At 42.1% G+C, this 15,966-nt stretch overlaps 1 protein-coding gene across 2 annotated transcripts in view; it reads right to left on the bottom strand.

Moving 5' to 3' along the window:
• Window positions 1-693: 693 nt before the first annotated feature.
• ces2b (carboxylesterase 2b) overlaps window positions 694-15,966 on the bottom strand; it is a 28,983-nt gene continuing 13,710 nt past the window's right edge. The window contains exons 11-35 of one of the 2 annotated variants that reach the window (XM_083655003.1): window positions 13,404-13,553; window positions 13,223-13,295; window positions 12,762-12,932; window positions 12,392-12,592; window positions 12,177-12,315; window positions 11,639-11,772; window positions 9,332-9,485; window positions 9,123-9,227; window positions 8,896-8,994; window positions 8,595-8,738; window positions 8,323-8,400; window positions 8,078-8,225; window positions 7,747-7,987; window positions 6,277-6,447; window positions 5,896-6,096; window positions 5,681-5,819; window positions 5,177-5,310; window positions 3,449-3,602; window positions 3,240-3,344; window positions 3,013-3,111; window positions 2,718-2,861; window positions 2,447-2,524; window positions 2,202-2,349; window positions 1,849-2,089; window positions 694-1,710 (exon numbers count right to left, since the gene is read on the bottom strand). In XM_083655003.1, the coding sequence (XP_083511129.1) occupies window positions 1,527-1,710; window positions 1,849-2,089; window positions 2,202-2,349; window positions 2,447-2,524; window positions 2,718-2,861; window positions 3,013-3,111; window positions 3,240-3,344; window positions 3,449-3,602; window positions 5,177-5,310; window positions 5,681-5,819; window positions 5,896-6,096; window positions 6,277-6,447; window positions 7,747-7,987; window positions 8,078-8,225; window positions 8,323-8,400; window positions 8,595-8,738; window positions 8,896-8,994; window positions 9,123-9,227; window positions 9,332-9,485; window positions 11,639-11,772; window positions 12,177-12,315; window positions 12,392-12,592; window positions 12,762-12,932; window positions 13,223-13,295; window positions 13,404-13,553 (3,635 nt within the window). In that variant the 3' untranslated portion in view covers window positions 694-1,526. Of the gene's footprint in view, window positions 1,711-1,848; window positions 2,090-2,187; window positions 2,350-2,446; window positions 2,525-2,717; window positions 2,862-3,012; window positions 3,112-3,239; window positions 3,345-3,448; window positions 3,603-5,176; window positions 5,311-5,680; window positions 5,820-5,895; window positions 6,097-6,276; window positions 6,448-7,746; window positions 7,988-8,077; window positions 8,226-8,322; window positions 8,401-8,594; window positions 8,739-8,895; window positions 8,995-9,122; window positions 9,228-9,331; window positions 9,486-11,638; window positions 11,773-12,176; window positions 12,316-12,391; window positions 12,593-12,761; window positions 12,933-13,222; window positions 13,296-13,403; window positions 13,554-15,966 lie in introns of both variants that reach the window. The other variant, XR_014553512.1, reaches the window with a different exon arrangement.

The raw sequence follows: 15,966 nt of genomic DNA, 5'->3' as shown, positions 1-15,966 counted from the left end.
GTGGAAAACAGTGAATCAGTGTTATCAGAACAAGAGTTCAGTGGGATCGAGATCTGCTGACTGACCTCAACCTGTTGTTTCCCCCATGATCACAATATCAATTTATCTCAACCTTCCTGTCTTATAGCGTATGCAGGCTTTCTTTTAGTTTGTCAGATGCCAGTAGTTTCTGCAAATGGGTGTAGGATAAACCTTGAGACTTTGGCATGTGTGTTGTAGATTTAATCCTTGAAAATATAATCTCAGTTGAGTTTAGTTTCTTCTTTGTCAATATAACTGTCTTTAGCCTAATAACTCAGCAAACTCTTCTGCAAGCTCCTGTTTACCCGTTAGCACCTTGTGCCTCACATTATTCTTGATAAACACAATATGAATTTTGATTTTGTCTGTTTAATTCTGTCCGTTTATAAGTATCTTTAGTGTTCTGCCCCTCGACTATTTATTCTTTTTACCTTTCATTTTACTTATAAAGCTGTCAGACCTTCAGACAACAAATACAAGTTTAATAAACTGTGTATTCAATAAAATCCATGCGTCTAATGAAAAACAATATTGCATTATTTAATACCATACTCTCCACATAGCTTGTAACGGGCACTCTGCTAGTAGGCTATTCGCTTGTAGAAAACTGTGTGCCAGGGATGAAAAAAAACACAAGTTCACATGCTTATTTCTGTTGAATTCCCAGTCGGATCATTTTATTGAAACTAGGTCTCAAAGCAAGGTTGAAATTACTCCAAGGTGTAAAAATGAAAAGTCTACTTAAAAAAAAGCTTATTTTCAACTTCCACGGGTTTGATCATTTAGTATATACTGTAAGTATCATCATCAGTTTGTTAAACCATTTCCCATTTCAATTGTCACAGCTCTGTATAGGCAGCAGTTACAGCATGGTATCAAGCCAAGAGCCTCTTCACAGTCGATGTGTTTCATGCAGATTCATGGGACAAACCTCCATGCTTTGTAAGGAACAGAACAAGTATATTGCAAATGTGCTGATGGTTAGGAAAGACTGTGTTTAGATGTTGTCCCCCTCATACTGTATGTGGGATGAACTGCAAAGCACTTTAAAGATCGATTATCACCGGAGCATTTCAAGAATCTAACTGAAAAGCGAATTAATTTTAAAAGTAAATGTTTTGACTGATATTTTCAGAGTTTTTATTTATTTGTTGTCTTACAATTTTGTTACCTTGGCACCACTGCAAATTAGAATATTTCTCTCAATGTGTCCCTGAGGATTAAATAAAGGTTTGAGTGAATTATTAGGTCAATTTAACAGCCCTTTGTAATCTGAATACTTAACACCCCAAGTGGACACAGACATTACTTTGCAGCATTTTCCAGCAAGGCTTCTGTCTCTACTTACAGTTCCATTTTAAGTTGATCTCTTCTGATTCACATGATTGTCGTTTAATGATGGAGTGTTTAAATTAACAGCGAGAAGAGCGCTGGCCATCCTACAGTTCTCTGTGCTCCATCTTCTCATCATCCTACAGTTCTCTGTGCTCCAGCTCCTCATCATCCTACAGCTCTATGTGCTCCAGCTTCTCTTGGTGTTGTCTGATCTTCTCTGGGAGGGTTTCAGTGAAGAAGGTGAAGCGCTCTTTCTTTAGGTGCTGACCAGGTACCTGCTCCATCCCAATGGCCAGGTAGTCTCCTTCTGCTCCATACTGTGGCCACTGGACCAGGCCTTCCCCATTAGGAGACCTACAGACATTTTTTTTTTTACATGTTTGTCTTTTTTTCCCTCCATGTGAACAACACCACCACCACCACCAACAACAACAACAACAACAACAACAATAACAACAACAATAATAATAATAATAATAACAACATTCCTACCCTGTGCGGGCAAAGTTCCCCCAGTAGCTCATCATGGTTCTGCTAAGATGCTCCTCCTCTTCTGTGCACACTTCTAAAATGGTGGACGTACTCTCTATTTTGCCATGGCTGGTGGTGAAGCATGCTCCTAATACTGTAAAGATCTCGTCTCCGTGGTCAGACCCAACAAAGCTCGGCCTTTTCTCCTGCAGGAATTTGGGAGCATGCTGGTACTCGTACAGGTACACACGGGCACCGGCATCTAGTTAGAAACAAATGGGTGTGGAGTGCTTCAGTTATACAAGTATGTGACAGTAAAGAATCAACAATACGGGAATCATATTGGACTGCATCATTTACTTCTAAAAAGATACCTCTGTGGGCATTGGCAGTCTTGATGGCTGGAATGACGAAGAGCAAGTCTCCAAGCAGCTCAGTGAAGCCATCTCTATTCTTCACACGGTCTTCAGAGGTTCCCAGATATTCATCCGCTATCAGCTCTCCCATCAATTCATCTTTGGGCTTGAGAAAATAAAATAAACATGAAGTCTAACAACATAGAAGCTCGAGTAAAATCAAGCTTTGAAATACTGTATATGCTGGGCATTGTTTCTCTTACATCAGAGAAGAACATGGCTATAGTGGACAGGACGTCCTCCCGATCCATTCCCTCTGTCCAGTTTGGAGGAGCAAAGAACTAAGGGAAGGTTAGCTGATTCACCAGTTTGAATTTGTTTTGTTTAAAGTTTGAAAAAAGTACAGAAGTCAAATACACCTATCAGGTGTTAAGATGGAAAACTGGAAAAAAACAGTCTCCACTAAACTCTGAAAAACACATTTACTGTTTTATCTGTATTAACAAACATTGATCATTTTGCATTTATACTTACACTAGGAAGTAGCCAGCCCCCTTCATCAGTATTCGCACCAGTTATGAAAGGTATTTTGAGAAGTTCATGGTTTTGGAATAGTTCAGGCACACGTTTTGTCAGGAAGTGTCCGTCAACACTGATAAGCGATCTCATCATTTGGTCCTTGTGAGGAAAACAGGTGTTGAGGAGAACACTGGGCAGACGGTTTGCTAACAAATCGTGACCAAAATATTTTGCTACACAAATGAATATAGTTGATTCCAACTAATCTCATTAGTGCATTGTCTACTCATATGAGTTTTGCACATCTCACCTGTGAAAGAGTCACCATGGCATCATTATCCATGTGTCTCATGCAATCAGCGATCTTCTCTGTGCTTGTGATGCCACAGCCAGACACATTGGCTACCATCTGAGGATAGAGATCAGTGATTCATCCTCAATTTGAAGAGGAAAACAACGTTGGAAGTGTTGGTGCTGCTACTGTATGTTCTACATATTCTGCATGTACATAAAATAATAAACACATTGATAAATAACCTGAGCAATCGGCAGTGGATCACTTGTCAAAAATCCATCCATTGCAGCAGTACCACTCTCAGCAATTGCATGGTGAAACAGGCCATCAGACAACGGTGAGAGAAGCTGGAAAATCAAGCAACAGTAACACATGACTTTACTGTCCAGAAGTGCTTTTTGATTTGATTTCAGTTTCAAACATGATGGTTTATCCGTCACTTGATTCTTACCAGGAGGGATACACTCATTCCACCAGCAGACTCCCCAAATATGGTGACTGAACCTGGGTCTCCTCCAAAGTTCTGAATGTGCTCCTGGACCCACCGCAGAGCTTCCACCTGGTCCAACATGCCAAAGTTTCCTGGCATGTGTTCATCTCCAGTGCTGAAGAGAGAGAGAGAGAGAGAGAGAGAGAGAGAGAGAGAGAGAGAGAGAACACAACATTGGGAGTGACACAGCCATTTTTGATTGTCCTCATTGTCTTGATACCTTATCGATTCCTACTGCATTCATTTTCAGGGCTACAGCTGTAGTGGTTAACTTGTTTTATTACTCAAGACATACATTGCTGTTTACTAATCACTTTTCAAAATAGCTAAGACACATTTAGAAAAATCCAAGTAATTAGTTAGAGGTCAACATCACAAAACAAAAACTAAATATTTCCCAATGACTCACTGATGACTTGTTCAAGTGCACTCTACCCATAATTACAATCTTTCCAACAGCACTTGAACTCAGGATCTGCTTGACACGCTGGCACATTGCAGAACAAGGAAGTTAATGAGATTGAGGTAAATGTCAACCTTTTGGACCCACAGTGTAATTGGTAAAAGGCCATGTTCAGACTGCCAGCCCAAATCAAATTGTTTGGCATATCCAGATTCCAAACGATGCGTCTTCAGTCCGGACGCTCTGGTCGCTCAAATCGGATTTCAAAGTGTCTTTTGCGTCACTCACAAGTGCAAAACATTTCTCCACAGATATTGGCGGCCTAAAGTGAGGTCCTTCCTGCCCACAGCCACCAGACTCTAAAATGCCTCCCTGGGCTAACCACCCCCACCACCCCACACGGACTGGGTCACTTATTAGTATTGTATTATTTACTTGTGTATATTGGTGTATATAACTATGTTCATTACTGTATATAATGGTGTAATATGTAAATCTGTTACATAAATATGTGTATTTATTACATATACGGTAATTGTACATTTGCTACATAAATATGTATATTTGTCAGATATATTTATGGATGCATATTGATGCTAAATATGCTATTCATAGTTTATTTCTTATTCCTAATCCTATTCTTATTTTTGTGTGCTGTATTGCTGCTGCAACAAAGGAATTTCACCTCGGGGATTAATAAAAGCACCTACCTACCTTCCCAATGACAGAGAGGGCCATAGTTTCCCTCGTCATACACTGATCCAATTGACTTCCCAGATACAGTATGTTACACAACACTTTTCCTGTAACTTAATGCCAGTACATTCTAAAAATGCCAAACCACCTATAGGACTAGGCTGTCCCCTCCGGTTCCCACCAGTCACTACTTTATAGATGACACCACAGCTCTCGCTGCACAGTGAAGCATGACTGCAGCAACGTAAATTAAACCAGCCTCTAAATGAAACCAGCCTCTCTGCACCGCGACTTGACAGCACGATTGTTTGCATGACGAGATGATGGATCTCCATTTCTTATGCTTCCGTGTAGGAAAGCCCCGTCACCAGCGTAGTACTGATTGACGCCTACGTAGTTACCACAGCAACCCATGCAGATAGGTTGGTGATGTCTGGACACACAAATCTGATCTGATCACTTGCCCAAATCGGATTTTTGGCAGTGCGGACAGCCTCTGTCTTAAAGATCCTATTTGTTTCTCAAATCGGATTTGGCTGCAGTCTGAACGAGGCCTAATAGGACAGCCACAGTGACTTGAACCTTTTTACCTGAGGAACCCCAGTAGTCCCAAGCGGTATTGGATCAGAACCACAACCATATCCTGGTAAGCAGCCAGGGAAGAACCATCATAAGTTGAGGCTGACCCCATGGTAAACCCCCCACCATGGATCCAGACCATGACCTAGGTAAAGAAAGAGATTGACTTTCCATTAAGCATATTTACATGACAAATCTACTATTATTCTAAAAATAATTAAAACAGACTCCAGTCTGATTAAAACATAAAATTGTTTGATGTTGTCTTATTAATACAATTACTGACAATCTCAGTTGAGGTGTTTAGAGATAACCTGATTGCAGCCTGTTTATAAATGTAATCTTACTTGGAATAAGCACTCTTTCAAAGTGTTAAAGCAACAAAATGCTGTACAACCAACTAGTCCTGGAACACGACTACAGTATAACCAAGTTAAACCAACAAACGTATTTCACGTTGAATCTCAATAACTGAGCAAGATCACCAACTCTGCACCAAAGGGCTCTTCTCTTACTGGGAGCTTGGCATCTGGAGCTGAGTTTGCAGGAGTGTAGATGTTGAGGTAAAGGCAGTCTTCTGAAACATCTGGGACTTCTAAAGTCATGCCAATTAATTTGGCCATATCCTCAATCATCTGTTTATTCTGAACACATCTGTGATAGAAAAGATGATGTATTAGAACGTCTGTAGGAGATGCAACTCTTCCAAATATATGCATAAATGCCTTACATGGGTGGCTGCTGGGCGGCATCCCTCACTCCTTCCCACCCCTCTGCAGGCTGGGGCGGGGCCAGTCTCAGAGGGCCGACAGGTGGCTTGGCAAACGGCACACCCAGGTAGGCATGGACCCCCGTCTCCTTCCCCTTTACGCTCACATACTGGCCTCTCACACCCCCAAGCTTTGTATGGACTACAGGCGCTGTTTTCAGTCTGCGGAGAAACACAACATCTATTTTGCAAATTCAAACACCAATTGACCACTCCACAAAATGAATAGTAATCCGTTGGTGAAATTCAATGTAATCGTTTGGTGTTACATTTGCTGTATTAATGTCTATTTTAACTATCTATTGGAGTAGATAGTTAAAATGGAGAAGAGCCGTAACCTACAGCTCCAGCTTCTCTTGGTGTTGTCTGATCTTCTCTGGGAGAGTTTCAGTGAAGAAGGTGAAGCGCTCCTTCTTTAGGTGCTGACCAGGTACCTGCTCCATCCCAATGGCCAGGTAGTCTCTTTCTGCTCCATACTGTGGCCATTGGACCAGGCCTTCCCCATTAGGAGACCTACACACAGTTTTTTTTTTTACAGGTTTGTCTTTTTTTCCCTCCATGTGAACAACACCACCACCACCACCACCACCAACAACAACAACAACAACGACAACAACAACAACAACAACAACAACAACAACAACAACAACAACAACAATAAATATAGCCGCAAGCGGCGATGCGGGGTCCAAGCTTCCGGTGACTTGGGGGCTATATGTCAGATAGTGCACATTTATTCAGACTTGGTATGTGCACAAGTAAACAAAGTTTGGTTGAGATCCGGTGACCTGACGGTTTCCAAGCAGTACTAGTAGTAGTAGTAGTAGTAGCAGTAGTAGTAATAGTAGTAGTAGTAGTGTTGGTAGTAGTGGGAGTGGTAGCAGTAGTAGCAGCAGAAGTACTAAGAATAGTAGTAGTAGTAGTAGCAGCAGCAGCAGTAGTAGTGGTGGTTGGCTGTTATAGCGCCACCATCTGGTGGATTGGTGTAATTTATTCCTCTGAGTAGTGGGTGATGTCTTGAAACTATGTGGAAAGGTGGGTGATGTGGCGCGTATGGTTTCTGAGATCCACACACTTTTAGGGCAGGAAAAGAACAAAAGCAAATACACACAAGTTTAGACATTTATCATTTCAAAACGGTTTCACGTATCCAAAATCCTTTAATAACTTTAGGTCGGGGTAGTCCATAGATGACCCAGAAAAAGTTTCGTGTGATTTGGCCAAACGGTCTAGGAGGAGCTCACAAAAGTAGGTTTTTGATCAAATTCAAAATGGCAGAAAATCTACCAGACAGAAATGGGCGTGGCCTAGTAGGTTAGATGCATGATGCTCCAGGGAAACCAGTAGATGTGGAATTTTGATTTTACGGCTCGTGGTTCAGAAGTTATGGACCGACAAATGTGAAATTGGCTGTTTTTGTAGGTTGTAGGTTTTTGATACAATTCAAAATGGCGGAAAATCTAGCCACACGCAAATGGGCGGGGCCTATATGGATAGATGTGTATTGATCCAAGGAATCCAGGATAAGTGAAATTTTGAGTATAGGACACACGGTTCAGAAGATATGGACCATAGCGCAAAATGGTCTGTTATAGCGCCACCATCTGGCCGATATGGGTCATTTTTTGTTTCAGAGTAGTGAGGCACATTTACAATCTATGTGCCCAGTCTGGCTACGCTGAGCATTACAGTTTCTGCTGTACATACAGTTTTACCGGAGAAGAAGAATAAAAAAAAAAAAATCAGAACAGATACAATAGGGATCCACGCACTTCGTGCTTGGACCCCTAATAATAATAACAACATTCCTACCCTGTGCGGGCAAAGTTCCCCCAGTAGCTCATCATGGTTCTGCTAAGATGCTCCTCCTCTTCTGTGCACACTTCTAAAATGGTGGACGTACTCTCTATTTTGCCATGGCTGGTGGTGAAGCATGCTCCTAATACTATAAAGATCTCGTCTCCGTGGTCACACCCAACAAAGCTTGGCCTTTTCTCCTGCAGGAATTTGGGAGCATGCTGGTACTCGTACAGGTACACACGGGCACCGGCATCTAGTTAGAAACAAATGGGTGTGGAGTGCCTCAGTTATACAAGTATGTGACAGTAAAGAAAAGACTGCATCATTTACTTCTAAAAAATACCTCTGTGGACATTGGCAGTCTTGATTGCTGGAATGACGAAGAGCAAGTCTCCAAGCAGCTCAGTGAAGCCATCTCTATTCTTCACACGGTCTTCAGAGGTTCCCAGATATTCATCCGCTATCAGCTCTCCCATCAATTCATCTTTGGGCTTGAGAAAATAAAATAAACATGAAGTCTAACAACATAGAAGCTTGAGTAAAATCAAGCTTTGAAATACTGTATATGCTGGGCATTGTTTCTCTTACATCAGGGAAGAACATGGCTATAGTGGACATGACGTCCTCCCGATCCATTCCCTCTGTCCAGTTTGGAGGAGCAAAGAACTAAGGGAAGGTTAGCTGATTCACCAGTTTGAATTTGTTTTGTTTAAAGTTTGAAAAAAGTACAGAAGTCAAATACACCTATCAGGTGTTAAGATGGAAAACTGGAAAAAAACAGTCTCCACTAAACTCTGAAAAACACATTTACTGTTTTATCTGTATTAACAAACATTGATCATTTTAGCATTTATACTTACACTAGGAAGTAGCCAGCCCCCTTCATCAGTATTGGCACCAGTTATGAAAGGTATTTTGAGAAGTTCATGGTTTTGGAACAGTTCAGGCACATGTTTTGTCAGGAAGTGTCCGTCAACACTGATAAGCGATCTCATCATTTGGTCCTTGTGAGGAAAACAGGTGTTGAGGAGAACACTGGGCAGATGGTTTGCTGACAAATCGTGACCAAAATATTTTGCTACACAAATGAATATAGTTGATTCCAACTACCGGTAATCTCATTAGTGCATTGTCTACTCATATGAGTTTTGCACATCTCACCTGTGAAAGAGTCACCATGGCATCATTATCCATGTGTCTCATGCAATCAGCGATCTTCTCTGTGCTTGTGATGCCACAGCCAGACACATTGGCTACCATCTGAGGATAGAGATCAGTGATTCATCCTCAATTTGAAGAGGGAAACAACGTTGGAAGTGTTGGTGCTGCTACTGTATGTTCTACATATTCTGCATGTACATGAAAGAATAAACACATTGATAAATAACCTGAGCAATCGGCAGTGGATCACTTGTGAAAAATTCACACATTGCAGCAGTACCACTCTCAGCAATTGCATGGTGAAACAGGCCATCAGACAACGGTGAGAGAAGCTGGAAAATCAAGCAACAGAAACACATGACTTTACTGTCCAGAAGTGCTTTTTGATTTGATTTCAGTTTCAAACATGATGGTTTATCTGTCACTTGATTCTTACCAGGAGGGATACACTTATTCCACCAGCAGACTCTCCAAATATGGTGACTGAACCTGGGTCTCCTCCAAAGTTCTGAATGTGCTCCTGGATCCAGTGCAGGGCTTCCACCTGGTCCAGGAGGCCAAAGTTTCCTGGCATGTGTTCATCTCCAGTGCTGAAGAGAGAGAGAGAGAGAGAGAGAGAGAGAGAGAGAGAGAGAGAGAGAGAGAGAGAGAGAGAGAGAGAGAGAGAGAACACACAACATTGGGAGTGACACAGCGATTTTTGATTGTCCTCATTGTCTTGATACCTTATCAATTCCTACTGCATTCATTTTCAGGGCTACAGCTGTAGTGGTTAACTTGTTTTATTACTCAAGACATACATTGCTGTTTACTAATCACTTTTCAAAATAGCTAACTCACATTTAGAAAAATCCAAGTAATTAGTTAGAGGTCAACATCACAAAACAAAAACTAAATATTTCCCAATGACTCACTGATGACTTGTTCAAGTGCACTCTACCCATAATTACAATCTTTCCAACAGCACTTGAACTCAGGATCTGCTTGACACGCTGGCACATTGCAGAACAAGGAAGTTAATGAGATTGAGGTAAATGTCAACCTTTTGGACCCACAGTGTAATTGGTAAAAGGCCATGTTCAGACTGCCAGCCCAAATCAAATTGTTTGGCATATCCAGATTCCAAACGATGCGTCTTCAGTCCGGATGCTCTGGTCGCTCAAATCGGATTTCAAAGTGTCTTTTGCGTCACTCACAAGTGCAAAACATTTCTCCACAGATATTGGCGGCCTAAAGTGAGGTCCTTCCTGCCCACAGCCACCAGACTCTAAAATGCCTCCCTGGGCTAACCACCCCCACCACCCCACACGGACTGGGTCACTTATTAGTATTGTATTATTTACTTGTGTATATTGGTGTATATAACTATGTTCATTACTGTATATAATTGTGTAATATGTCAATCTGTTACATAAATATGTGTATTTATTACATATAATTGTACATTTGCTACATAAATATGTATATTTGTCAGATATATTTATGGATGCATATTGCTGCTAAATATGCTATTCATAGTTTATTTTTATTTATTTTTTCTAATGTTTTTTTCCCCGATTTTTTATCCCATTTTATCCCCCATTAGTGCTCACTTGATTTCTTAATCCTGGTTGCTACTCCATCCTCTGCCGATCTGGGGAGAGCTGAGACTGGCTCCATGCTTCCTCCGAGACATGGGCAGTCAGCCAGCCGCTTCTTTTCACCTGACAGAGGAAGCTTCACCGGTAGGACATAGCACTTGGGAGGTTCACGCTATTCCAACCAGTTCCCCTCCCTCTGACCAGGCGCCCTTAACGACCAGAGGAGGAACCACATTAGCAACCAGGATATTGCATGTTTTTGTGAAGGGGGTTCCTATATGAAGGAAACCCCCGGGAGGCATGGGGAGAACATGCAAACTCCACACAGAAAGGCCCTTCTGACGACCCCACCCGGGCGGTGGGCACTCGAGGACATGCGGACGGGCACGCATTCCTTCAGCGTTCACATCGTCCCAGGTGGGAATCGAACCCACGACCTTCGAGCTGTGAGGCGATAGTGCTTACCACTGCACCATCGTACCTCCTACATAGTTTATTTCTTATTCCTATTCCTATTCCTATTCTTATTTTTGTGTGCTGTATTGCAACAAAGGAATTTCACCTCGGGGATTAATAAAAGCACCTACCTACCTTCCCAATGACAGAGAGGGCCATAGTTTCCCTCGTCATACACTGATCCAATTGACTTCCCAGATACAGTATGTTACACAACACTTTTCCCGTAACTTAATGCCAGTACATTCTAAAAATGCCAAACCACCTATAGGACTAGGCTGTCCCCTCCGGTTCCCACCAGTCACTACTTTATAGATGACACCACAGCTTTCGCTGCACAGTGAAGCATGACTGCAGCAACGTAAATGAAACCAGCCTCTAAATGAAACCAGCCTCTCTGCACCGCGACTTGACAGCACGATTGTTTGCATGACGAGATGATGGATCTCCATTTCTTATGCTTCCGTGTAGGAAAGCCCCATCACCAGCGTAGTACTGATTGACGCCTACGTAGTTACCACAGCAACCCATGCAGATAGGTTGGTGATGTCTGGACACACAAATCTGATCTGATCACTTGCCCAAATCGGATTTTTGGCAGTGCGGACAGCCTCTGTCTTAAAGATCCGATTTGTTTCTCAAATCGGATTTGGCTGCAGTCTGAACGAGGCCTAATAGGACAGCCACAGTGACTTGAACCTTTTTACCTGAGGAACCCCAGTAGTCCCAAGCGGTATTGGATCAGAACCACAACCATATCCTGGTAAGCAGCCAGGGAAGAACCATCATACATCGAGGCTGACCCACTGGTAAACCCCCCACCATGGATCCAGACCATGACCTAGGGAAAGAAAGACATTGACCATGAAGCATATTTACACAACAAATCTACTATTATTCTAAAAACGATTAAAAACGATTACGGTATTCTCAAACAAACTAAACTAACCTGACAGACACCAGTCTGATTAAAACATAAAATTGTTTGATGTTGTCTTATTAATACAATTACTGACAATCTCAGTTGAGGTGTTTAGAGATAACCTTATTGCAGCCTGTTTATAAATGTAATCCTACTTGGAATAAGCACTCTTTCAAAGTGTTAAAGCGACAAAATGCTGTACAACCAACTAGTCCTGGAACACGACTACAGTATAACCAAGTTAAACCAACAGACTTATTTCAAGTTGAATCTCAATAAGTGAGCAAGATCACCAACTCTGCACCAAAGGGCTCTTCTCTTACTGGGAGCTTGGCATCTGGAGCTGAGTTTGCAGGAGTGTAGATGTTGAGGTAAAGGCAGTCTTCTGAAACATCTGGGACTTCTAAAGTCATGCCAATTAATTTGACCAGATGCTCAAGCATCTGTTTATTCTGAACACATCTGTGATAGAAAAGATGATGTATTAGAACGTCTGTAGGAGATGCAACTCTTCCAAATATATGCATAAATGTCTTACATGGGTGGCTGCTGGGCGGCATCCCTCACTCCTTCCCACCCCTCTGCAGGCTGGGGCGGGGCCAGTCTCAGAGGGCCGACAGGTGGCTTGGCAAACGGCACACCCAGGTAGGCATGGACCCCCGTCTCCTTGCCCTTTACGCTCACATACTGGCCTCTCACACCCCCAAGCTTTGTATGGACTACAGGCGCTGTTTTCAGTCTGCGGAGAAACACAACATCTATTTTGCAAATTCAAACACCAATTGACCACTCCACAAAATGAATAGTAATCCGTTGGTGAAATTCAATGTAATCGTTTGGTGTTACATCTGCTGTATTTAATGTAGGGTAGCAGTAGATAGTTAAAATGGAGAAGAGCCGTAACCTACAGCTCCAGCTTCTCTTGCTGTTGTCTGATCTTCTCTGGGAGAGTTTCGGTGAAGAAGGTGAAGCGCTCCTTCTTTAGGTGCTGAGCAGGTACCTGCTCCATCCCAATGGCCAGGTAGTCTCCTTCTGCTCCATACTGTGGCCACTGGACCAGGCCGTCCCCATTAGGAGACCTACAGTATACAGACACAGACACTGTTTGTATTCAGGTGAGCTGGTTGACTTCTTTGATTACTTTGCTACGCCTTACTAGCCAGTGATTTATTACGCTGTGAAGTGTCTATGAGGCAGAGGGCACACAACGCACACATAATTTACAGTATATTAGCTTAGTCTTTTCAAAGCAATTCCATGGTTCTATTTGTTTACTCTCCAGGTCACTCTGTATATGACCTGGAGAGTAAAGCACTATCACACTGGAGATCACCCAGATCTTCTGCTCACCTGAGCTGACTCCTCCTACCTTGTGCGAGCAAAGTTGCCCCAATATGCCATCATGGTTCTGCTGAGCTGCTGGTCTTCCTCCGTGCACGGTCCTGGGAGAGAAGGGATGAAACTATTGCTACACTAAAGATGTGAAACATAATGTCTTCTGATAGACTGAACATCACTCTGGATTACAATATCTTAAAGTATCATTTTACCACTTAGTGTCAGATGATCTGTGGTGAAACACAATCCCAAAACAAAAAAGATTTCATCTCCATGGTCAGACCCAACAAAGCTTGGTCTCTTGCTCTTGAGTAGGCTGGGACTTTCCTTGAACAGATAGAAGTAGACAGGAGCTCCTGCATCTGTTTGTGAATGTGGGATAAAAGCAATTTATTAGTGTAATTCTCAGCGGTCCTGATCTTTGGACTCAGGTCCAAGTGTCTATACACTACACAAGCTCTATACAGCTCTATACACTCTATACACTACACACCTATACACTACACAAGCTCTATACACTCTATACACTACACACTTATACACTACACAAGCTATATACACTACACACCTATACACTACACAAGCTCTATACACTCTATACACTACACACTTATACACTACACAAGCTCTATACACTACACACCTATACACTACACAAGCTCTATACACTCTATACACTACACACCTATACACTACACAAGCTCTATACACTCTATGGCATACATGGGCAACATACGGCCCGCGGGCCGTATGCGGCCCGCGGGCGCCCCCTGTGTGGCCCGCGATGGAATTGCAAAAAAAAAATTTTTTTTTTTTTTTTTTTTACAGTGCACTTGAACGCAACATGCAATATACCCGCTGAATAAGTGTCCAAATGTTCATGTCATTCTGGGCAATACTCTTCTGTTATAGCATTTCAGTCTGAAATATGGAATATCTTTCAATAATATTTATGACTAAAAGGCTAAAAGTAATCTCATGTGTAAGAAATGACTGTTCTACATTGAAGTAGAAATTTAAATAATTAACTTGTTGGTTTTGGATTTATTTAGCTTCAAGAGTGCATTTTTGTTCTTGTGTGACCCTCAACACAGGCTTTGAGAATCCCGGGCCACTTACTGATACTTATGCTTAAATTAACCCACTCATATTCTGGTTTATTTCAAGAAAAACATTTCGGCTAGTGGAAATTCTAATTGGCTGGTAACTTTAAAATCTAGCAGCCATATTGGCAGGTGGTGAAAAAAGTTAATTTCAAGCCCTGCAGGGAGAGCAGGTGGTGACATAGGAGTGAGTGAGGAAAAGGATCAAATATTGGTGGTTAAGACTGAATAATGACATCACAATTGTTAATTTAAAATGAGTTATTCCTCTAAACCTGGCTTCAAATGCCCCAAATTTTTCGCGCTGGCGCCGTTCAGCCCTCAGCAAAATCTGGTAGCGAGGACATTTTTTTGTGGCCCTCTCCATCATCAAAGTTGCCCATCCATGGGTTACGGCATGACAATATTTGTTCGGCCCCCGGCAACAATCTGGGTTTCTCATGTGGCCCCCCATGAAAAATAGTTGCCCACCCCTGCTCTATAGACTACACACCTATACACTACACAAGCTCTATACACTCTATACACTACACACCTATACACTACACAAGCTCTATACAGCTCTATACACTCTATACACTACACACCTATACACTACACAAGCTCTATACACTCTATACCAGGGGTGGGCAACTATTTTAATAACTCATTTTAAATTAACAATTGTGATGTCATTATTCAGTCTTAACCACCAATATTTGATCCTTTTCCTCACTCACTCCTATGTCACCACCTGCTCTCCCTGCAGGGCTTGAAATTAACTTTTTTCACCACCTGCCAATATGGCTGCTAGATTTTAAAGTTACCAGCCAATTAGAATTTCCACTAGCCGAAATGTTTTTCTTGAAATAAACCAGAATATGAGTGGGTTAATTTAAGCATAAGTATCAGTAAGTGGCCCGGGATTCTCAAAGCCTGTGTTGAGGGTCACACAAGAACAAAAATGCACTCTTGAAGCTAAATAAATCCAAAACCAACAAGTTAATTATTTAAATTTCTACTTCAATGTAGAACAGTCATTTCTTACACATGAGATTACTTTTAGCCTTTTAGTCATAAATATTATTGAAAGATATTCCATATTTCAGACTGAAATGCTATAACAGAAGAGTATTGCCCAGAATGACATGAACATTTGGACACTTATTCAGCGGGTATATTGCATGTTGCGTTCAAGTGCACTGTAAAAAAAAAAAAAAAAAAAAAATTTTTTTTGCAATTCCATCGCGGGCCACACAGGGGGCGCCCGCGGGCCGCATACGGCCCGCGGGCCGTATGTTGCCCATGTATGCCCTAAAGCAGGGGTGGGCAACTATTTTTCATGGGGGGCCACATGAGAAACCCAGATTGTTGCCGGGGGCCGAACAAATATTGTCATGCCGTAACCCATGGATGGGCAACTTTGATGATGGAGAGGGCCACAAAAAAATGTCCTCGCTACCAGATTTTGCTGAGGGCTGAACGGCGCCAGCGCGAAAAAGTTGGGGCATTTGAAGCCAGGTTTAGAGGAATAACTCATTTTAAATTAACAATTGTGATGTCATTATTCAGTCTTAACCACCAATATTTGATCCTTTTCCTCACTCACTCCTATGTCACCACCTGCTCTCCCTGCAGGGCTTGAAATTAACTTTTTTCACCACCTGCCAATATGGCTGCTAGATTTTAAAGT

This window comes from Poromitra crassiceps, assembly GCF_964638095.1.
Source record: "Poromitra crassiceps genome assembly, chromosome: 18".
Taxonomy (NCBI): Eukaryota; Metazoa; Chordata; class Actinopteri; order Beryciformes; family Melamphaidae; genus Poromitra; species Poromitra crassiceps.
This window is presented reverse-complemented; position numbering and strand designations above follow the sequence as displayed.